The sequence below is a fragment of the Clinocottus analis genome, unplaced genomic scaffold (genome assembly GCF_023055335.1).
Source record: "Clinocottus analis isolate CAN_PGR_092001 unplaced genomic scaffold, fCliAna1.0.p SCAF_26, whole genome shotgun sequence".
Lineage (NCBI taxonomy): Eukaryota > Metazoa > Chordata > Actinopteri > Perciformes > Cottidae > Clinocottus > Clinocottus analis.
Window position 1 is genome coordinate 4209380 of NW_027175998.1, and position 14079 is coordinate 4223458.

At 44.5% G+C, this 14079-nt stretch overlaps 3 protein-coding genes across 3 annotated transcripts; 1 reads left to right on the forward strand and 2 right to left on the reverse strand.

Moving 5' to 3' along the window:
- Positions 1-1832: 1832 nt before the first annotated feature.
- On the reverse strand, positions 1833-7838 carry chic2 (cysteine-rich hydrophobic domain 2). The gene is made up of 6 exons (XM_068592184.1): positions 7527-7838; positions 5980-6034; positions 5608-5763; positions 5425-5481; positions 5278-5337; positions 1833-4601 (listed from the first exon to the last, which is right to left on the reverse strand). The coding sequence occupies exons 1-6, from the start codon at positions 7658-7660 to the stop codon at positions 4551-4553; spliced, it is 513 nt and encodes a 170-aa protein (XP_068448285.1). The 5' UTR covers positions 7661-7838; the 3' UTR covers positions 1833-4550.
- A 640-nt stretch (positions 7839-8478) lies between these two features.
- rhbdd2 (rhomboid domain containing 2) lies at positions 8479-10082 on the forward strand. Its single transcript, XM_068592100.1, has one exon. The coding sequence runs from the start codon at positions 8726-8728 to the stop codon at positions 9905-9907; it is 1182 nt and encodes a 393-aa protein (XP_068448201.1). The 5' UTR covers positions 8479-8725; the 3' UTR covers positions 9908-10082.
- Positions 10083-11536: 1454 nt separating this feature from the next.
- LOC137794905 (OCIA domain-containing protein 1-like) lies at positions 11537-13962 on the reverse strand. The gene is made up of 8 exons (XM_068592041.1): positions 13793-13962; positions 13539-13623; positions 13326-13379; positions 13182-13229; positions 12897-13026; positions 12629-12801; positions 11800-11949; positions 11537-11691 (listed from the first exon to the last, which is right to left on the reverse strand). The coding sequence occupies exons 1-8, from the start codon at positions 13844-13846 to the stop codon at positions 11654-11656; spliced, it is 732 nt and encodes a 243-aa protein (XP_068448142.1). The 5' UTR covers positions 13847-13962; the 3' UTR covers positions 11537-11653.
- Positions 13963-14079: the final 117 nt, after the last annotated feature.

Consider the following 14079-nt stretch of genomic DNA (forward strand, 5'->3'; position numbering starts at 1 on the left):
TGTCTCCTTGTCGGTTCGTACTGCGTGTTCCTCATGAGTAGCATGTCTGTGTTTAATTCGTGTTTTTACACGTTACAGAACAAATCGGCCGACACCTGGACCCAGCCTGCAACTTCTTATTTCTTTTTCAATCTTTTTTCCCGTGCCGCCGTGGCAAGTTCACGGCCAGCCACTGTTTGTTTTTTTTGTGGCGCTCATGGTCATAGGACAGGTCATGGGCTCAGAGCCCAGAGCCTAATGCCCTTTGTTACTTATTACTCTGGGAACCTTTTTTTCTTCTATCCGGCAGTAACTAGTTTTGAAAGCACCGGCTTATAAGAGCTCCAAGATACCAACAGAGTAATCTCAGTTACTTTTCTGTGGAGAATTGTGTCAGTAAAAAAAGAAAACTGAATTAATTTGACGTGTGACTCGGGCAACAATCGGTAGAAATGTCCCCTCTTCTGCAGTCCATCTTCAAAAAGAAACAAGCAACTGGTTGCTACTCATTTGGTCCGGCGGACAGCAACTCATTCACTTCTCAGCCAACAGCAACAACCAGCGGAGGCGGCCTGTATGGCCCCGCATCACCTTCATGCACTGGAAGGGCTTTCTACTCTTATCTATTATTAATACAACAGCAACTATCATCTCTAAGTACTGAGATGAGTGAGGGTTACTGCTGCTGTTGATTTTGGTCTTTTACATTACATTTAGCTGACGCTTTTATCCAAAGCAACTTTTTGGTTCTATACACCGAGGACACGGCAACGGTGTTGTTATCTGAATGCGATCCTTATGATTGTAACCAACAATGTGAAACCAACTGCACTTATATCGTACATGACATTGTGACGTTCTGTTGCTACGAAGCTATTTAGCTCAAGCCCAAACGGGTACTTATCAGACCCTTCACTGGCCAGGCCCTCTTCGACCTGTTTTGGTTGCAACTTGTTTTTGTCTTCAGTTCGAGACCCGAGCGTCAATGCCTCTGGGTTTCCTCGGTGGCTTTATATATGAGTATGTATACCATCTACTGTGGAACTCTGTACCTTCGAGTCCCATCAAGGAGTCGGCCATTTTGCTCTCGCTATCCCTCTCACGCGGGACAGTACAAGTAGTGAGTATCCTGTTGGTGTGAATACTTTTAAACGTGGCAATCCTTGGCATCGTTTCCTACACAATGGGCGACAAGTCCTGTTTCACCACTTTAGCCTTTTTAGCAACCCACTTGTTTTGAAACTGTCCACTAGAGTCTATTGAGTCTAGACCCATCTCCACAGCCTCAAGGCCGCCTGGTCAGCAGTTGCCTTTCCCTCTTATCACATGCACTGGATAAGAATACTGTCTTTGCCTGGAGCTGCTGCTAACCTGGAACATGTCGTGCATCCGAAGTTACCCTCTGGGCGTATAAAGCATTTTTCAGGACCTAATTGTTTTTAGTATTGAATGTTTTGAGTGATCCTGTCGATCTAAAAGGTTAATTTTTGACCTATGGTCAAGCTAATTAGTTTCTTTTGCAACTTCTCCCAAGAAGTAAAACCCTTTTATCCTTTCTGCGATTTCTTTCACGGCTTTTGAGCAGCATGAACATCCCCAATGTCTCTCTTTTTGTGACACTCTTTACGTCTTGAGACTAACCTGCTTCTGGACACCATAACTTCCATTAAACATCCATTAGCAAAAATACGATCCAGTCGCCTTTGACTTGGTGCTTCCAGATTCTCCGACCTCGCAATCCTCGTACAGACTTCAACAAGCAGAAAACACACTGAGTTAGAGAGGAAGATGCTCATAGCCTTATTTATTGGTAGTTTATTACTGTACATCTGCACATGAGTCGTATGTACATTATCTCTCTAGCTCACACACACACACACACACACACACACACACACACACACACACACACACACACACACACACACACACACACACACACACACAGACCACTGAAGATTATATATATATATGTATATATATAAACTCTTTTTCTGTGCAGGGTTCAATCACAGTCTGAGATCTACGTAGAACATTTGCATCTGCACACACCGTGCACATACGCGCGCACACACACACGCACACAACAAATATTTTCATATGGCCTTACGCCTTGATTTACATGGAACAGACCATAATCAAAAATATAGAAAAAGTGACTGACGAACCAATAGGCAGCCCAGTGGTAATCAAGTGAGTGTGGGTCTTCTGTATGTCCATGAACGTGTTTCCTTCACTATCTGAACAGGAAGACCACACCATTGTTGTGGGTTCTTGTTGTGACTTTGGAACATACCTGACAGTGAGATTTCCCAATACTACATGTGGGTGTTAGAAGTATAATCCCCTGAGTGTGACCCATACAATCGCTGGAGCTGTGTGACCTCAAACAAAAGGGGCTTTGTTCAATCTCAGTCTCTGGATGTTTAAAAAAATATTTATATAAATCATGAGGCGTGCCGAATGAGAAAAGCTAAATATACGCCATGCCCTTTTTAACTTTTAACAGGCAGACGGTTGCATGTTTTCATTGAACAGAGATGTGCTTTATGATGCGTTCTATGACATGTTGACAGTTTTAAGAAATACTCTTCGGCTTTTATTACCAAGCAGGATTGTTAGCTAGGTAACTGAACTCATGAACAACTCGTTAGCAAAAGGTTTCTGACTGCCCGATGAAGTCCAAGACTTTGTTTTTTAGCTAAAAGTTTGGTGTCCACCAACTCCCGAGGGAAATGTTTTCCCCGTTAGCCGCTAAACTCTCCACTAGGTTCACCAGCTAGTCGCTAACGGAGAAATGTTTTCCCCGTTAGCCGCTAAACTCTCCACTAGGTTCACCAGCTAGTTGCTAACGGAGAAATGTTTTCCCCGTTAGCCGCTAAACTCTCCACTAGGTTCACCAGCTAGTTGCTAACGGAGAAATGTTTTCCCCGTTAGCCGCTAAACGCCCCACCAGGGTCACCAGATAGTTGCTAACAGCAGTCACTTTTCATTCCTAATATAGAAACACTGATTAGCGCCGTAGTCCACATTCCTGATTTGGGAGTGTTCTGGTTTTCGGGCAGTTATCAAGCTAACTTCCTGCTTCAGGATCCAGAACCCCGGTATTACTTAACGCCCCATGAAGAGGACCTAGCGCTCTGGGTCGCCCCGGCCCTCTGAATGTAATTAGTCAGATTATTTCTATGATTTCTCAGAAGAGCCAAATGCCTAACTTGAAACACTCCGATAAGCCACGGTCAGCAGGAACAGAGGCCAAGTGAAGGTTTTAAGGACCGATTGTGTGCTTTAGTGTTGAAACATGACCACAAGGACAAAAAGGAAACAACCATGACAATTGTTTGCAAAGAAAATTATAATAAAAAGGAAATTGGAGGCCCATGTCATGACTGCGCAGATAAAATGTGCACTCATTTATAAATTATTACAACAAAAGTGACACAGATCGGTTATGGCAAAGAGATGCGTCAAAGAAAAAATCCTAAAAAGTATCTCTTCATGTCTGATTCATCTTTTTTTTTTTGCTTAGGTTTCTCTCTCTCACTCAGAAAGACACGCACACAGAAAACAATACAGTGAAAAGTCAAAAGCATTGATCGCCTTTCATTCACAAAAATAGTAAACAAAACTTGAGATAAAAATTAAAAAAAGGTTTCTCCTCTTAATCACGAGTGGCTTTCTTTCCAGCTTACTTGTTCCACTGCGACTGAGAAGCAGTTGGTCGGTGGCCAGCCCATCAGCTGGAAACACACGCGCACACACACACGCGCACACACTACAGTCGAGGGTGTGTGATTGTCACTGGGTTCGGGGTGATGCACCGTGAAGTGTGCAGAGATGGGGGTGGGAGGAGGCGAGAGGGTGTCTGGTAATTGGTAAGAAACATAACAGAGATCAGCTGTTCTGGCCACTCGCCAGCCCCTCACATGCGCCTGTAAGACCGGTCTGTCCGCTACAGAGTCCATTTGGATGGCGGTTCCCTCCGCAGTTCTGGGGTTGTGTTGCCTTCACGGCCTCGAGAAAAGCATCCAGTGCGCCAGACCAACCGCTACAAAAGCACTGGGGTGTATTTGTATTATTTTTTGCAGGTGAAGTGTGCCGGTGAGACAATCGGTAAGATGCGAACGTGTTTTGGTTTGTTCATGGTCCGACTGTGCCATGTGTTTAGGTTAAGGAACATACAAGCCACAAATCTTCCAGTCGTAGCTCAGAGGACTCAATTTAAGAGTCCGGTTTCCAGCTTCAGTTCCAAAACTCCATAACGCTGGCTACCCTGATCCCCATCCACAAACATCCCATAGGCTGGTGCTGGTTAGCAAGGCTCAACGGTGGCCCAGCTCGCTCCGATAGGTCGTGGTGAATTCACTCCAAAAACTAGGGTTGGTGGTGTGTCGGATTCGTCATCAAGGAGTGGTGTACATGTGGGAGAACAGGTCAAGGAGAGAAGGAGGGAGGATCGATGCTACCCTGTAAACGAAAACATTGGGGGGGGGGTTTTATTCGGGAGCTTGACAACAGCCATCGCGTTCTTCGACAGAGCAGCTGGAGGTCTAAGGTCAGCCGCTGTCGGGCTAGTCCGGTCTGAAGATGGGGATCTTAGGTAAGAACTCTATTAGGATGACCTGCCGGAGACAAGAGAAGAAGAGCTGTTACTGAGAGAAAACACACCGATTCTTCAAGTGGTAAGATTTTGCGACAACCTTCCTCCCAAAGCAGCCATCATTTGAATATCTCAGGTCAGATTGCACACCACGATATCAGATTTGTATCAATGTGATCAAGTCATGTTGGGCCGTACCAAAGAGGTCGAGGGTTCATTCACAATGTTGAGTTACAGTCATTAAAGTAAGTTAATTTAATAAATAAATAAATAAATAAAGACTACATTATTCCAACTAATTGAGGATTTTGTGTTTATTTGGATATAAAATCCTGCACATTTTGATGAATAATTTATCACCTGGTGTGTAAGTGAGGATGTGTTTTAACATTAGCACTTTGTGAAACAACAGAGACTCCTCGTTCGTCTCTTAACGACATTCACGCTGCGTGGGTCCGGATGTAGAAAGATGCAGGTGTTGTCCAGGTGTTGGAACCTTAGACTTTTGTTACCACGCAGTGTGCCGTCATTTAGCCGGCCGCTTTGTTCACACCACACATTCCTCTGTAGATAACTACTCAACATGAGTACGGCCATTCTGCTGGTAACTTTGCAATATGTGAGGACAGAACGACTGCAGCTACTCACACCCGCCTCCTCGTGCTGCACATTGTCATCCAACCACCAGTGATACTTACGTATTCCATCATGTTGTTGGTTTCACACTTCCTTTTGCTCAGTCTCCAATGCAAACACAACTGCAAACAGAGGTCAGATAACTAATCAATGACATGTCTGAACGGGGTACAATATTATTAGACACACACATATCCATTCATGCTCACCTTGTGGTAAAGTCTGCTGTTCTCCCACTCCAGAAGTTTCTCTATAGATCGTCTTGTCTGGAAGGCAACAGGGATATTAGATAATATATTTAGAATCGACACAAGGACCTTTTTCCTAAATCCCTGGTTGATTTGCAATCACTGAGATGTTGTTGCCGATGCAACGTGGACGGGGTCTCTCACCCTCTTGCTGAGGCAGATGACAGGCCACAAACTGAAGCCCAGTGTGCAACAGCAGCAGAGGCAGCCGCACAGGAGCCAGCGCACATTCACCGGCAGAGTCTTCCTCAGACAGCTGTTCACACGGTTGATGCTGGCTTTGAACTCCTCCGGTGCCACCTGAGGGAGTGAACCCACGCGGCACAGTTTGTATAGTAACGTGGAGCATTCTTGTAATTGTACGCTAATCTAATCTGAGGTCTGTACCGACTGAGCAATTCATTTTGATACAAAAATAATACAATGTGTCGTATGCTGGAGGCAAGAACATAAGGACATTCTTGTAGTGACATTGTGCCATAGTTAATACGCATTAATGAACAAGACGACACTCACCTTTCCTGTAAGTGCCGAAGGACATTCGGACTCAAATTTGTTACTAAGCCCAAACCTGTGGGAGGAGAGGTAAACACAGGAGACATGCGCTGTTTCAATAATTAGCTTAAACAAACAGGCTTTACATTTTAAGGCACTTATCTACCACGTCCAGTTCTTGAGTACCATATTGTTTTGGATGGAGCCCCATAACACGGACACATTATTATAGTATCTAAATAAATAAAGAAAACACATCAGATATAAGAGATAAAATTAAACTAGAAGTGATTATTCCCGACTTCGAATAAACACATTTTTAATTCATTCTGGATCGCGTTACATTCAATGTGGTGTGACAGTGTTGACAACGAGCGGTGAGGGGAAACAACGCGATTAACTCAGCCGTCGGCTACACAATCCGTCCGTTTAAAATAAACTGCGCTTCGCCTGGAAAGTAGACGACAGCAGGCAGCGTCAGCAGGGGGCGTTGACAAAAAACTGAGGTGAAGTCAAACAGTTTTCAGCCTCCTTTAAAGTTGTTCTTTCACAGGAAAACTTCCTGTTAGATCCAATATGCAGGCTACATGTAGTTAACAGACCTCGGTCAGATTTATTCATGCATTTGTAAATATATATTTATGTAGAAATGTGCATGAATCTGCAACCTTTGTTATTTTTATGTGAAACATTTTGCTGCTCGCTTTGATGCGTTATACAAATTAGCTTTATTATCAACCTCACCAGATATATTTTTAAATTAAACCTGAGACTGATAGCAACAATTCAGTATTAAGTATTACAACTACACAGTAAAATATGAATTTATCCAACATGTGGTGCATGTTGTCAAATCAAAAGAGCCGATCAGCTGTCTGATCTAGCACAGCCAGGAGTTTCCCATCATGCACTGGGCCATAAAGTCGGTGGAGAGCTACTGGCTCTAAAAACTGGAGTTTATCGTTGACCACGTGTGCATGACGTCAGAGAAATTTGGGATTAAGTCGGACACCAATTTAACCGGTCCTTCGCAGGACTAGCTCATCTCAAACGAGCCTGTTGAGGACACCAGCACACCTGTGTGCCTGGGCCACACAACAACAACACCTGTGTTCATATTTGGTCTGCCCGCACGTTTATGGGAATACAATAGTAGTTTCAGAGCATTGGATAAATCTCAAATTCATGCGCACTGACTATGAATTACCAGGCAGCTGTATAGTAATAATAATATAACCTCTAATTCCGTGTTCAAGTCCTGAAAGAGTGGAACAAAAGACGGGGATAAACTATAAACTATGAAAGCAGCAGTAATACCAGCAAACCGACTTGAACAATGAAGGTGAACGAGCCGCGCCACGCGGTAGACAAGGTGCATAAATATATATATCAGGGCTCAAACGAAACTCAGTTGAAGAAGCCACTCCTCGCAGGAGTTAGCTCGCCGCTAGCTTAGTAGCTCAGCTCGGTCCCCCAGCGAGACAACTCGCGGGCGGCTTGTCCGCTTCTCGGTTAACGGCCCCGGTTCTCGCCTGTCCCGATGCCCGCAAGTGTCGCCGGTCGCTTACACAGTGACGTGGCCGGACCCTCGCACCACCACCGGGTCCGGAGCGTACTTGAGGAGCTGCTCCTCCGCGGCCCTGTCCTCGTCCTCCTCTTCCTCCTCCTCCTCTTCGTAGATCTCGTCAAAGTCCTCCATCATCGCACGACTCGGCCTCGCGCTCCCCGGGAGAGACACCGGGACAGACACGATGCCGACGACACAGCGAGACTTTACCGAGCGGGAGGAAACACGAGTTGTACTGCGAAGACACAACCACTATATATATAAAAAAAGATATCAACCCGTCCCGGAGACGGTACAGTTCACATCGTCCAGCCAGCTACGGAGCAAAACATCAACATCCGCCGCCGCAGCAGTACGACACCGGAAATGGGACGGACGTTGTTAAATCAGAATTATTAATTTCAACAAAAATATAATTTTGATGCTTTGGTACATTGTACGATGTCATGTTTTTGTTTCACATAAATTGGATAATTATTTGTTATTTAAGAACTACTCCATAAGTAGTATCAACAAAGGTTACGTTAAGTATCAAAAGTATTGCCTTTTTGAATGTGGTGTTATATTATCTATTATATTATTGGTTGTTTCGTTAAAATAAATACAAAATGTAATTCGTAATCGTAGAGGATGGGCAGTACAAAGTACAATCGATTTGTAATACAGTACTTCATTAGTTTCAAAGGATTAAAAGGAAACCGGATGTTGTACAAATGTTCCTTCAAAATACAACATAAACGGTGTTAATAAGTTACATTTCGCCTGCTTTTTAACTCCCTATGGTATGTGTAGTGAATCTATGTAGTCCTGACTCACATACAGTTGTTATTCTTTAATTTTCTCCCCAGTTAAGTTAAACGTGTACTCAAAATGTGCCACTATTCGCCAATACACGTTTTATTCTGAAAGATCTGACCAGATTTTTTAAAACCTTTCCGGCTAACCTGGTTCTTCAGCTAAGATAGCTAAACGCATACCTTTGAGACCCACGACTGGACAGCGTTACAAGTGAACTGATGCCCGTACATCTTCTAGCAATCCCTCATAGCCTTAATCAGTCCGAAAGAACCGGAGACGTCGACTCAAAGCAGGGACGACATGACGGTAGCGCCACTTCCGGTTTAGGAGGTGCGGAGACAATTGAACCGGCAGGTGAACTTTTTCCTCCGCTCACTTGGACGTCCCGAGTTAATTCGCAAGATGATGCGTACTGACAACTTTAAAATGATCTTTCAAGTGCTCAAAGACTTGGTTCCCGTCGTCACGAGCGGGATTCTGACCGTGGTCCTTCTGTCGTGCGTTTTGTTCGGCGTCCAAATGTATTTCAACTTCCCTCTGGGGTTTCTCAGCGTGGGGGCCACCGTGTTTCAGAAGGGACACCTGCACCTGCTGGTGACGTACCCCTTCTACCACCAGACCCCCACGCAGCTGCTCCTGAACGTCACAGTCCTGGTGTTCCTCAGCGGCAGTTTGGAGAAAGGGGTCGGCACTGTGCGCTTCCTGTTCTCGTTCTTGCTGCTGTCGACCACCACGGGCTTGGTCTACAGCTTCCTGGATCTCCTGCAAAGTGATGGCGGCCAGAGTCCCGCCGAGGGGCTGGTCCCCGTGGCCCTGGCGTGCGTGGCTCTCACCACCATGCACACCAAAATGACCAAAGGATTCCTGTGCGGAGTCAGCTTCCCCACCATGGCCCTCCCTTGGGTGCTCCTCCTCATCACCACGGCCCTGGTTCCTTACAGTGTGCTCCCCTGTAATATCGTTGGCATCCTGGTCGGGTGGCTGTATGGCAAAGGGTGGCCGTCTATTCTGAACATGTCGGAGGCCCGGGCGGGCGCTCTGGAGAAGAGGGCGCCTTTTAGGTGGTTGAGGAGCATCAGGGGAGTGACATTTGTCTCCGCTTCCATAGAGGAGAGGAGGAAGACCCTCCTTCCACAGATCAATCCGACACCCGGGTCCTACCCGGTTCAGGCTTACGCTCCGTCGTCCAGCGTCGGCACGGCCAATGTTTACGAAGGCTGGCCGAAGTCAACCAGTGCTCTGTCCGGTACCACGCCACTCCTCAATCCTCACGGGCATGGCTCCGCACATAGCTTTGGGCTCGGTCAAGGACATTTATCAGAGCAGAGTTTTGGCCAGGGCTGCAACCACGACCACAGTGATGGTCATGGTCATAGTCACGACCATAGTTATGGGCATGGTCATAGTCACGACCATAGTTATGGGCATGGTCATAGTCACGACCATAGTTATGGTCATAGTCACGGTCACGACCATAGTTATGGTTATAGTCACGACCATGGTGATGGTCATGGTCACAGTCACGATCATAGTGATGGCCATGGTCACAGTCATGGTGTTGGTCACGGCCATAGTCATGGTTAATTATAGTCATGGTTATTTATGATTGTCAATACTATATTTTTCACACGTGGACACTTGCATCTCGTCACTGGGCTGCGTCGTCTTCAATGTAAAATGCTTGGACTTTAAAGCTGACTTTACCAGTTGTCTTCTAGCGTCTGCCTGGATGTACTTTTTGTTCTTTGTTTTAGATACGGCTGACTTTTGTAAATCATTTTTTTGTAAACATACTTTTGTACAAAGTTCCCTTTGTTTCTACAAATAAAGTGGTATGCAAAACATAGGACGTCTTTAGATTTTAACTTTTTTTTTACCTGGCGGCTCTCAGCAAATGATGCAACATTCACAGAATGGATGCCATAGAACTTTAAACATCTAGTTTGATACAGTTTTGAAGTGTAAAATATTGCTAGCTGTGCCTGAACTCTGCTGAGCAGCTGCATGATCGACACTGCGACTGTTTAGCTCTTGCTTCCATCATCGGTTTTTAAAAGAAAGGGGAAAAAAGCGACCGCTGTCTAAAATCGATGGAGCGCTGCACATGTGTAGGACTGATTGGGTGGCGAGTGGCACGTTATTTCTGTGTAGTGTAATTGATTCGATGATTTATATTATAACTTAATAGAACAGGTGTGTCTAACTCATTTTAGTGAAGGGGCCACATGCTGCCCATTTTGATCTTAAGTGGTCCAGACCAGTAAAATCATAACGCATACGTAACGACAATATTTCTATATGTTTAAATCATTGGTAAAGGTTTTCGCATGATAACCCCTATTTTAAAGTCTTTCTAAAATAAACTAGAAACAAAGCCTACTGTTGATCTGTCTGGGTTCTCCTCTGCAGATTGCTTCACTTTGTGACGTGTTCGTGACGCCACTTCTGACATAATCAATTTTTAACAACTTGCAACACAATGCCTCGCAGTCCAGTTCACACCGACCCTATCCGGCGCTTCAATGAGAGCGCTAAAAATGTAATTTGCTGGAGTTGTCTCTGTCATGGGCACCAACGCAAGGAACTCTGCGATGACTGCCAAAACACAACGGATGAATACAGCCAGTTGAGCAACATCTGTAATGTCAGTGCTGTCATCGATTGCAACTGACAGTGCTGCAAATTACTTTTTGCTTCTTTCGGCTTTCCAAATCTGCTGAAAGATCGGAAATCCTATCTGTCACAGTATTCCTCGTTAGGCTAATGTTTGCAAAAGCCCGTCACTTTAAATGTGTGACACCCCTGTGATAGAACATCAATGCACATCCTGCTGATGAACAAAAATCTAAATATCTGGAAAAGTGTCCATCACAAAAATCATACAAAATAGTCTATTTCAAATTTAAAAAAATCCAGATATAAATTAAAACATCCAAATACTGTTAGTTTTTTCTCTTCTGTAAAAAATAAATAAGTTACCTTGTTATCTACTCCCACTCAACATTTAAAACCCTTGCGTATGTATGTTGAATTTAATCCGTTTCATTTTTAAAGACAATAAAATAAGTAGATAACACCGAAGCAGCACTATCTTGCAAGCATTTAAGCTGAAAATGTGGCTTCAATCTTATTTTTCTTGTTGTTTGAAATGATGTTTTAGAAGCACATGGACAAAGATAAGCCATACATTCTGATTAAAGCACAGAGAGACTGTTGTAATCCTTATGTAGTTTGGTTTAATTGACTTGTAAAGTTGTACAGACTTATACAACTTCATGACACTTCCAAGTCTCACTGGAGAAAAATGGCCACCGGGCTGCAAATAGGGTCTCAGTCCTCCCAGGTGTCCCCGTAGATGTTTTTCTTATCTGTAAAAGAAAAGCAGGAAGAGTTTAATCCCTGAAGGCATCAAATGTACTTGAGCAATAACCTTTCCGACGCCGAGTTTCCCCACATCACTGCAAGTGGAAGCTTACCGTCTTTGTTGTGCCACCCCGGCTCCTTCTTCGGCGACGATTTGAGCAGCGTCTCAGCCTTCTGAGTGAGCGTGACCTCGTAGTTCTCCCTGTTCTTGAGCCTCAGGTCCTCGTAGAGGGTGGCCTTCTTCCTGGGTTCCTCGTTATCGACTGACGGTGGCGAGGGATAGGGAAAGGGCACAAAGAGAGTTATCTGGGGGAAGTTGACGGAGAAGTTACTCACCAGAGGTGAGAAGCCCATTTCAGAAGAGGGTCGATTATGACAAAATGGTAAAGCACCAGAATGAGAAAAAGGAGAACATTCGGCTCATTTAATTGTCTTTGCATGTGACATAACTAGTGTTTGATTTCAGGAAGTAAAATGTTTAAGAAAGTACGCATGTCCAAATCCATTATGTTATTTTACTTAGTACTTACTTCACTTATGTAAAAAGGAATAACACTATATATATATATATATATATATATATATATATATATATATATATATATATATATATACACACACATGAATTTAAATACAAATTAAAAACCAGCACTGTTCAGTATGTGTTGAAAATATTAGATATTGCTGGACTTAATAAAAAATGAATGATATATTGGGGGTAATGGCGTCCTTGTTTGCCATATGAATGCTTTATAACTAGCAAAGGCTCGGCTTGTAAACGACTGTTTTATCAATTATCATCATTCAGATTAACGGTAATTATGTTAATTGAGAGGCGGACATGAAACGCCACTTTTGTTTATGTGTGTTTGCACAGCAGATGGTCGTCAATATATTGTATTAAAAAAAATAAACACATACAGTCGTCGTTGTCTGTGATACCTGAAGCGTTGAAGTTGTCTCCTCTGCGTGTTGTCGCTGGTGACTCTGTGTTGTACCCATACTCGTTATCTCTGCTGTCGGCGGGCGTCTGGACGGCGGCGTCTGCTGGCCTGAACATGCTTTCGAACGACAGGGCGTCCGGGTCACTCATCTCTGACTGAGGACCCTTGGAACTGGGGGGCAGGGTGGGAGACAGAAAAACGGTCAGCAAGTCGATGAATGAAAATGCATAGCACCAGAATCGTGTGTGTGTGTGTGTGTCACTCACGATGGTGTAGGCATTCCTGTTCGCTGTCTGAGGGCCTCTCCAAGAGGAGAGTTCTCCAGCCTCTTGAACTTCTCCTGGCACACTTTCATGTACGAAATTTTCCCCGCTATGTAGCCACAGACGCCAGCGACTGGAGAGACAGACAAAAGGTATCAATGTCTCATTTTTAAAATACCCCGCTGTAACATTAAAAATATATATTTCAGCTAGGTTGCAGGTGATTTTCCTCAGTGGAGGGTAAAAAAAAAACAAGTTTTGGGAATATGATAAACGTTCAGAACTTACAGACCACTTTAGGTAGAGATCCAAACCTCGGGGAGGGAGACAGAATCCCTGCAAACAAGCAGAGTAGGGTCTATTTGTAGTTCAAAGATGTGTGTTCGTGTTCATGACACAGACATGGTGCTGACAGCTCCACAGGAGTGTTACCTTTGGCTAGTAGGGCCTGAGTGATGGACACGGAGAGCAAACAGGAGGGCACCGCTGTGAAGGAAAGCATGTCGACGTCAAAACTCAAACACCAACGTTCGCGTCTTCTGGCTGACATGTTTAGTGTGACCCTTGTGTGTATGTGTGTGTGTGTGTGTGTGTGTGTGTGTGTGTGTGTGTGTGTGTGTGTGTGTGTGAAAGACGGAAACTTACCCCTGTACAACAAGCTCTCTCGGTTGCACTCTTTGAACACTCTCTTCTCTTCTTCCGTGGGGACGTAATCCAAGGCCACTGGGGACTGCAGATACACAAAGACACGCAACACCGGTGTTAACTTTAATTCAGTGAGCTAATTAGCGGCTCTGTCAGTGCCTGCGGACAACAAAAACACCCGCGGTTCATGTACAGTTGATGCTAGCTAGCTAGCTAGCTAACACGTTAGCGTCCCCGAAAGGTGTGTATTTTACCTGAGCACTCACGTGCTGCCCCTCCTCTGTGAAGTCCGTGGTGGCGGACGACATGTCGCCGGCAGTGAAGGGGCAAATTTAGGCGTTCAGACCCCGCGAAGCACCAAAGTAAAAGCCACTCGGCGACCTGACTTCTTCTGTTTGGTACAATGTCATTACTCCAGGTTGCACCCGCGTAACCCGGAAGTAAAACAAAAACAAGAGTTCCACTTGTGGGTTAGCCGAGGTGTTGTTGTAACAACACTTATGACTTAAATCATGTTTAAAATTATCAAATATAACCGTCA

What these genes read in the sequence shown, in the direction of transcription:
- rhbdd2 (XM_068592100.1), top strand. Translation starts at nt 8,726, where the DNA reads ATGATGCGTACTGACAACTTTAAAATGATCTTTCAAGTGCTCAAAGAC.
- LOC137794905 (XM_068592041.1), bottom strand. Translation starts at nt 13,846, where the DNA reads ATGTCGTCCGCCACCACGGACTTCACAGAGGAGGGGCAGCACGTGAGT. An exon ending in GGCAGCACGTGAGTGCTCAG is followed by an intron (nt 13,624 to 13,792) that starts GTAAAATACACA and finishes GTGTATCTGCAG; the next exon opens with TCCCCAGTGGCCTTGGATTA. An exon ending in ATCTCTACCTAAAGTGGTCT is followed by an intron (nt 13,027 to 13,181) that starts GTAAGTTCTGAA and finishes CTGTCTCTCCAG; the next exon opens with TCGCTGGCGTCTGTGGCTAC.
- chic2 (XM_068592184.1), bottom strand. Translation starts at nt 7,660, where the DNA reads ATGATGGAGGACTTTGACGAGATCTACGAAGAGGAGGAGGAGGAAGAG. An exon ending in GGGTCCGGCCACGTCACTGT is followed by an intron (nt 6,035 to 7,526) that starts GTAAGCGACCGG and finishes CTCCTCCCACAG; the next exon opens with GTTTGGGCTTAGTAACAAAT. An exon ending in ACAGCAGACTTTACCACAAG is followed by an intron (nt 5,338 to 5,424) that starts GTGAGCATGAAT and finishes CTCTGTTTGCAG; the next exon opens with TTGTGTTTGCATTGGAGACT.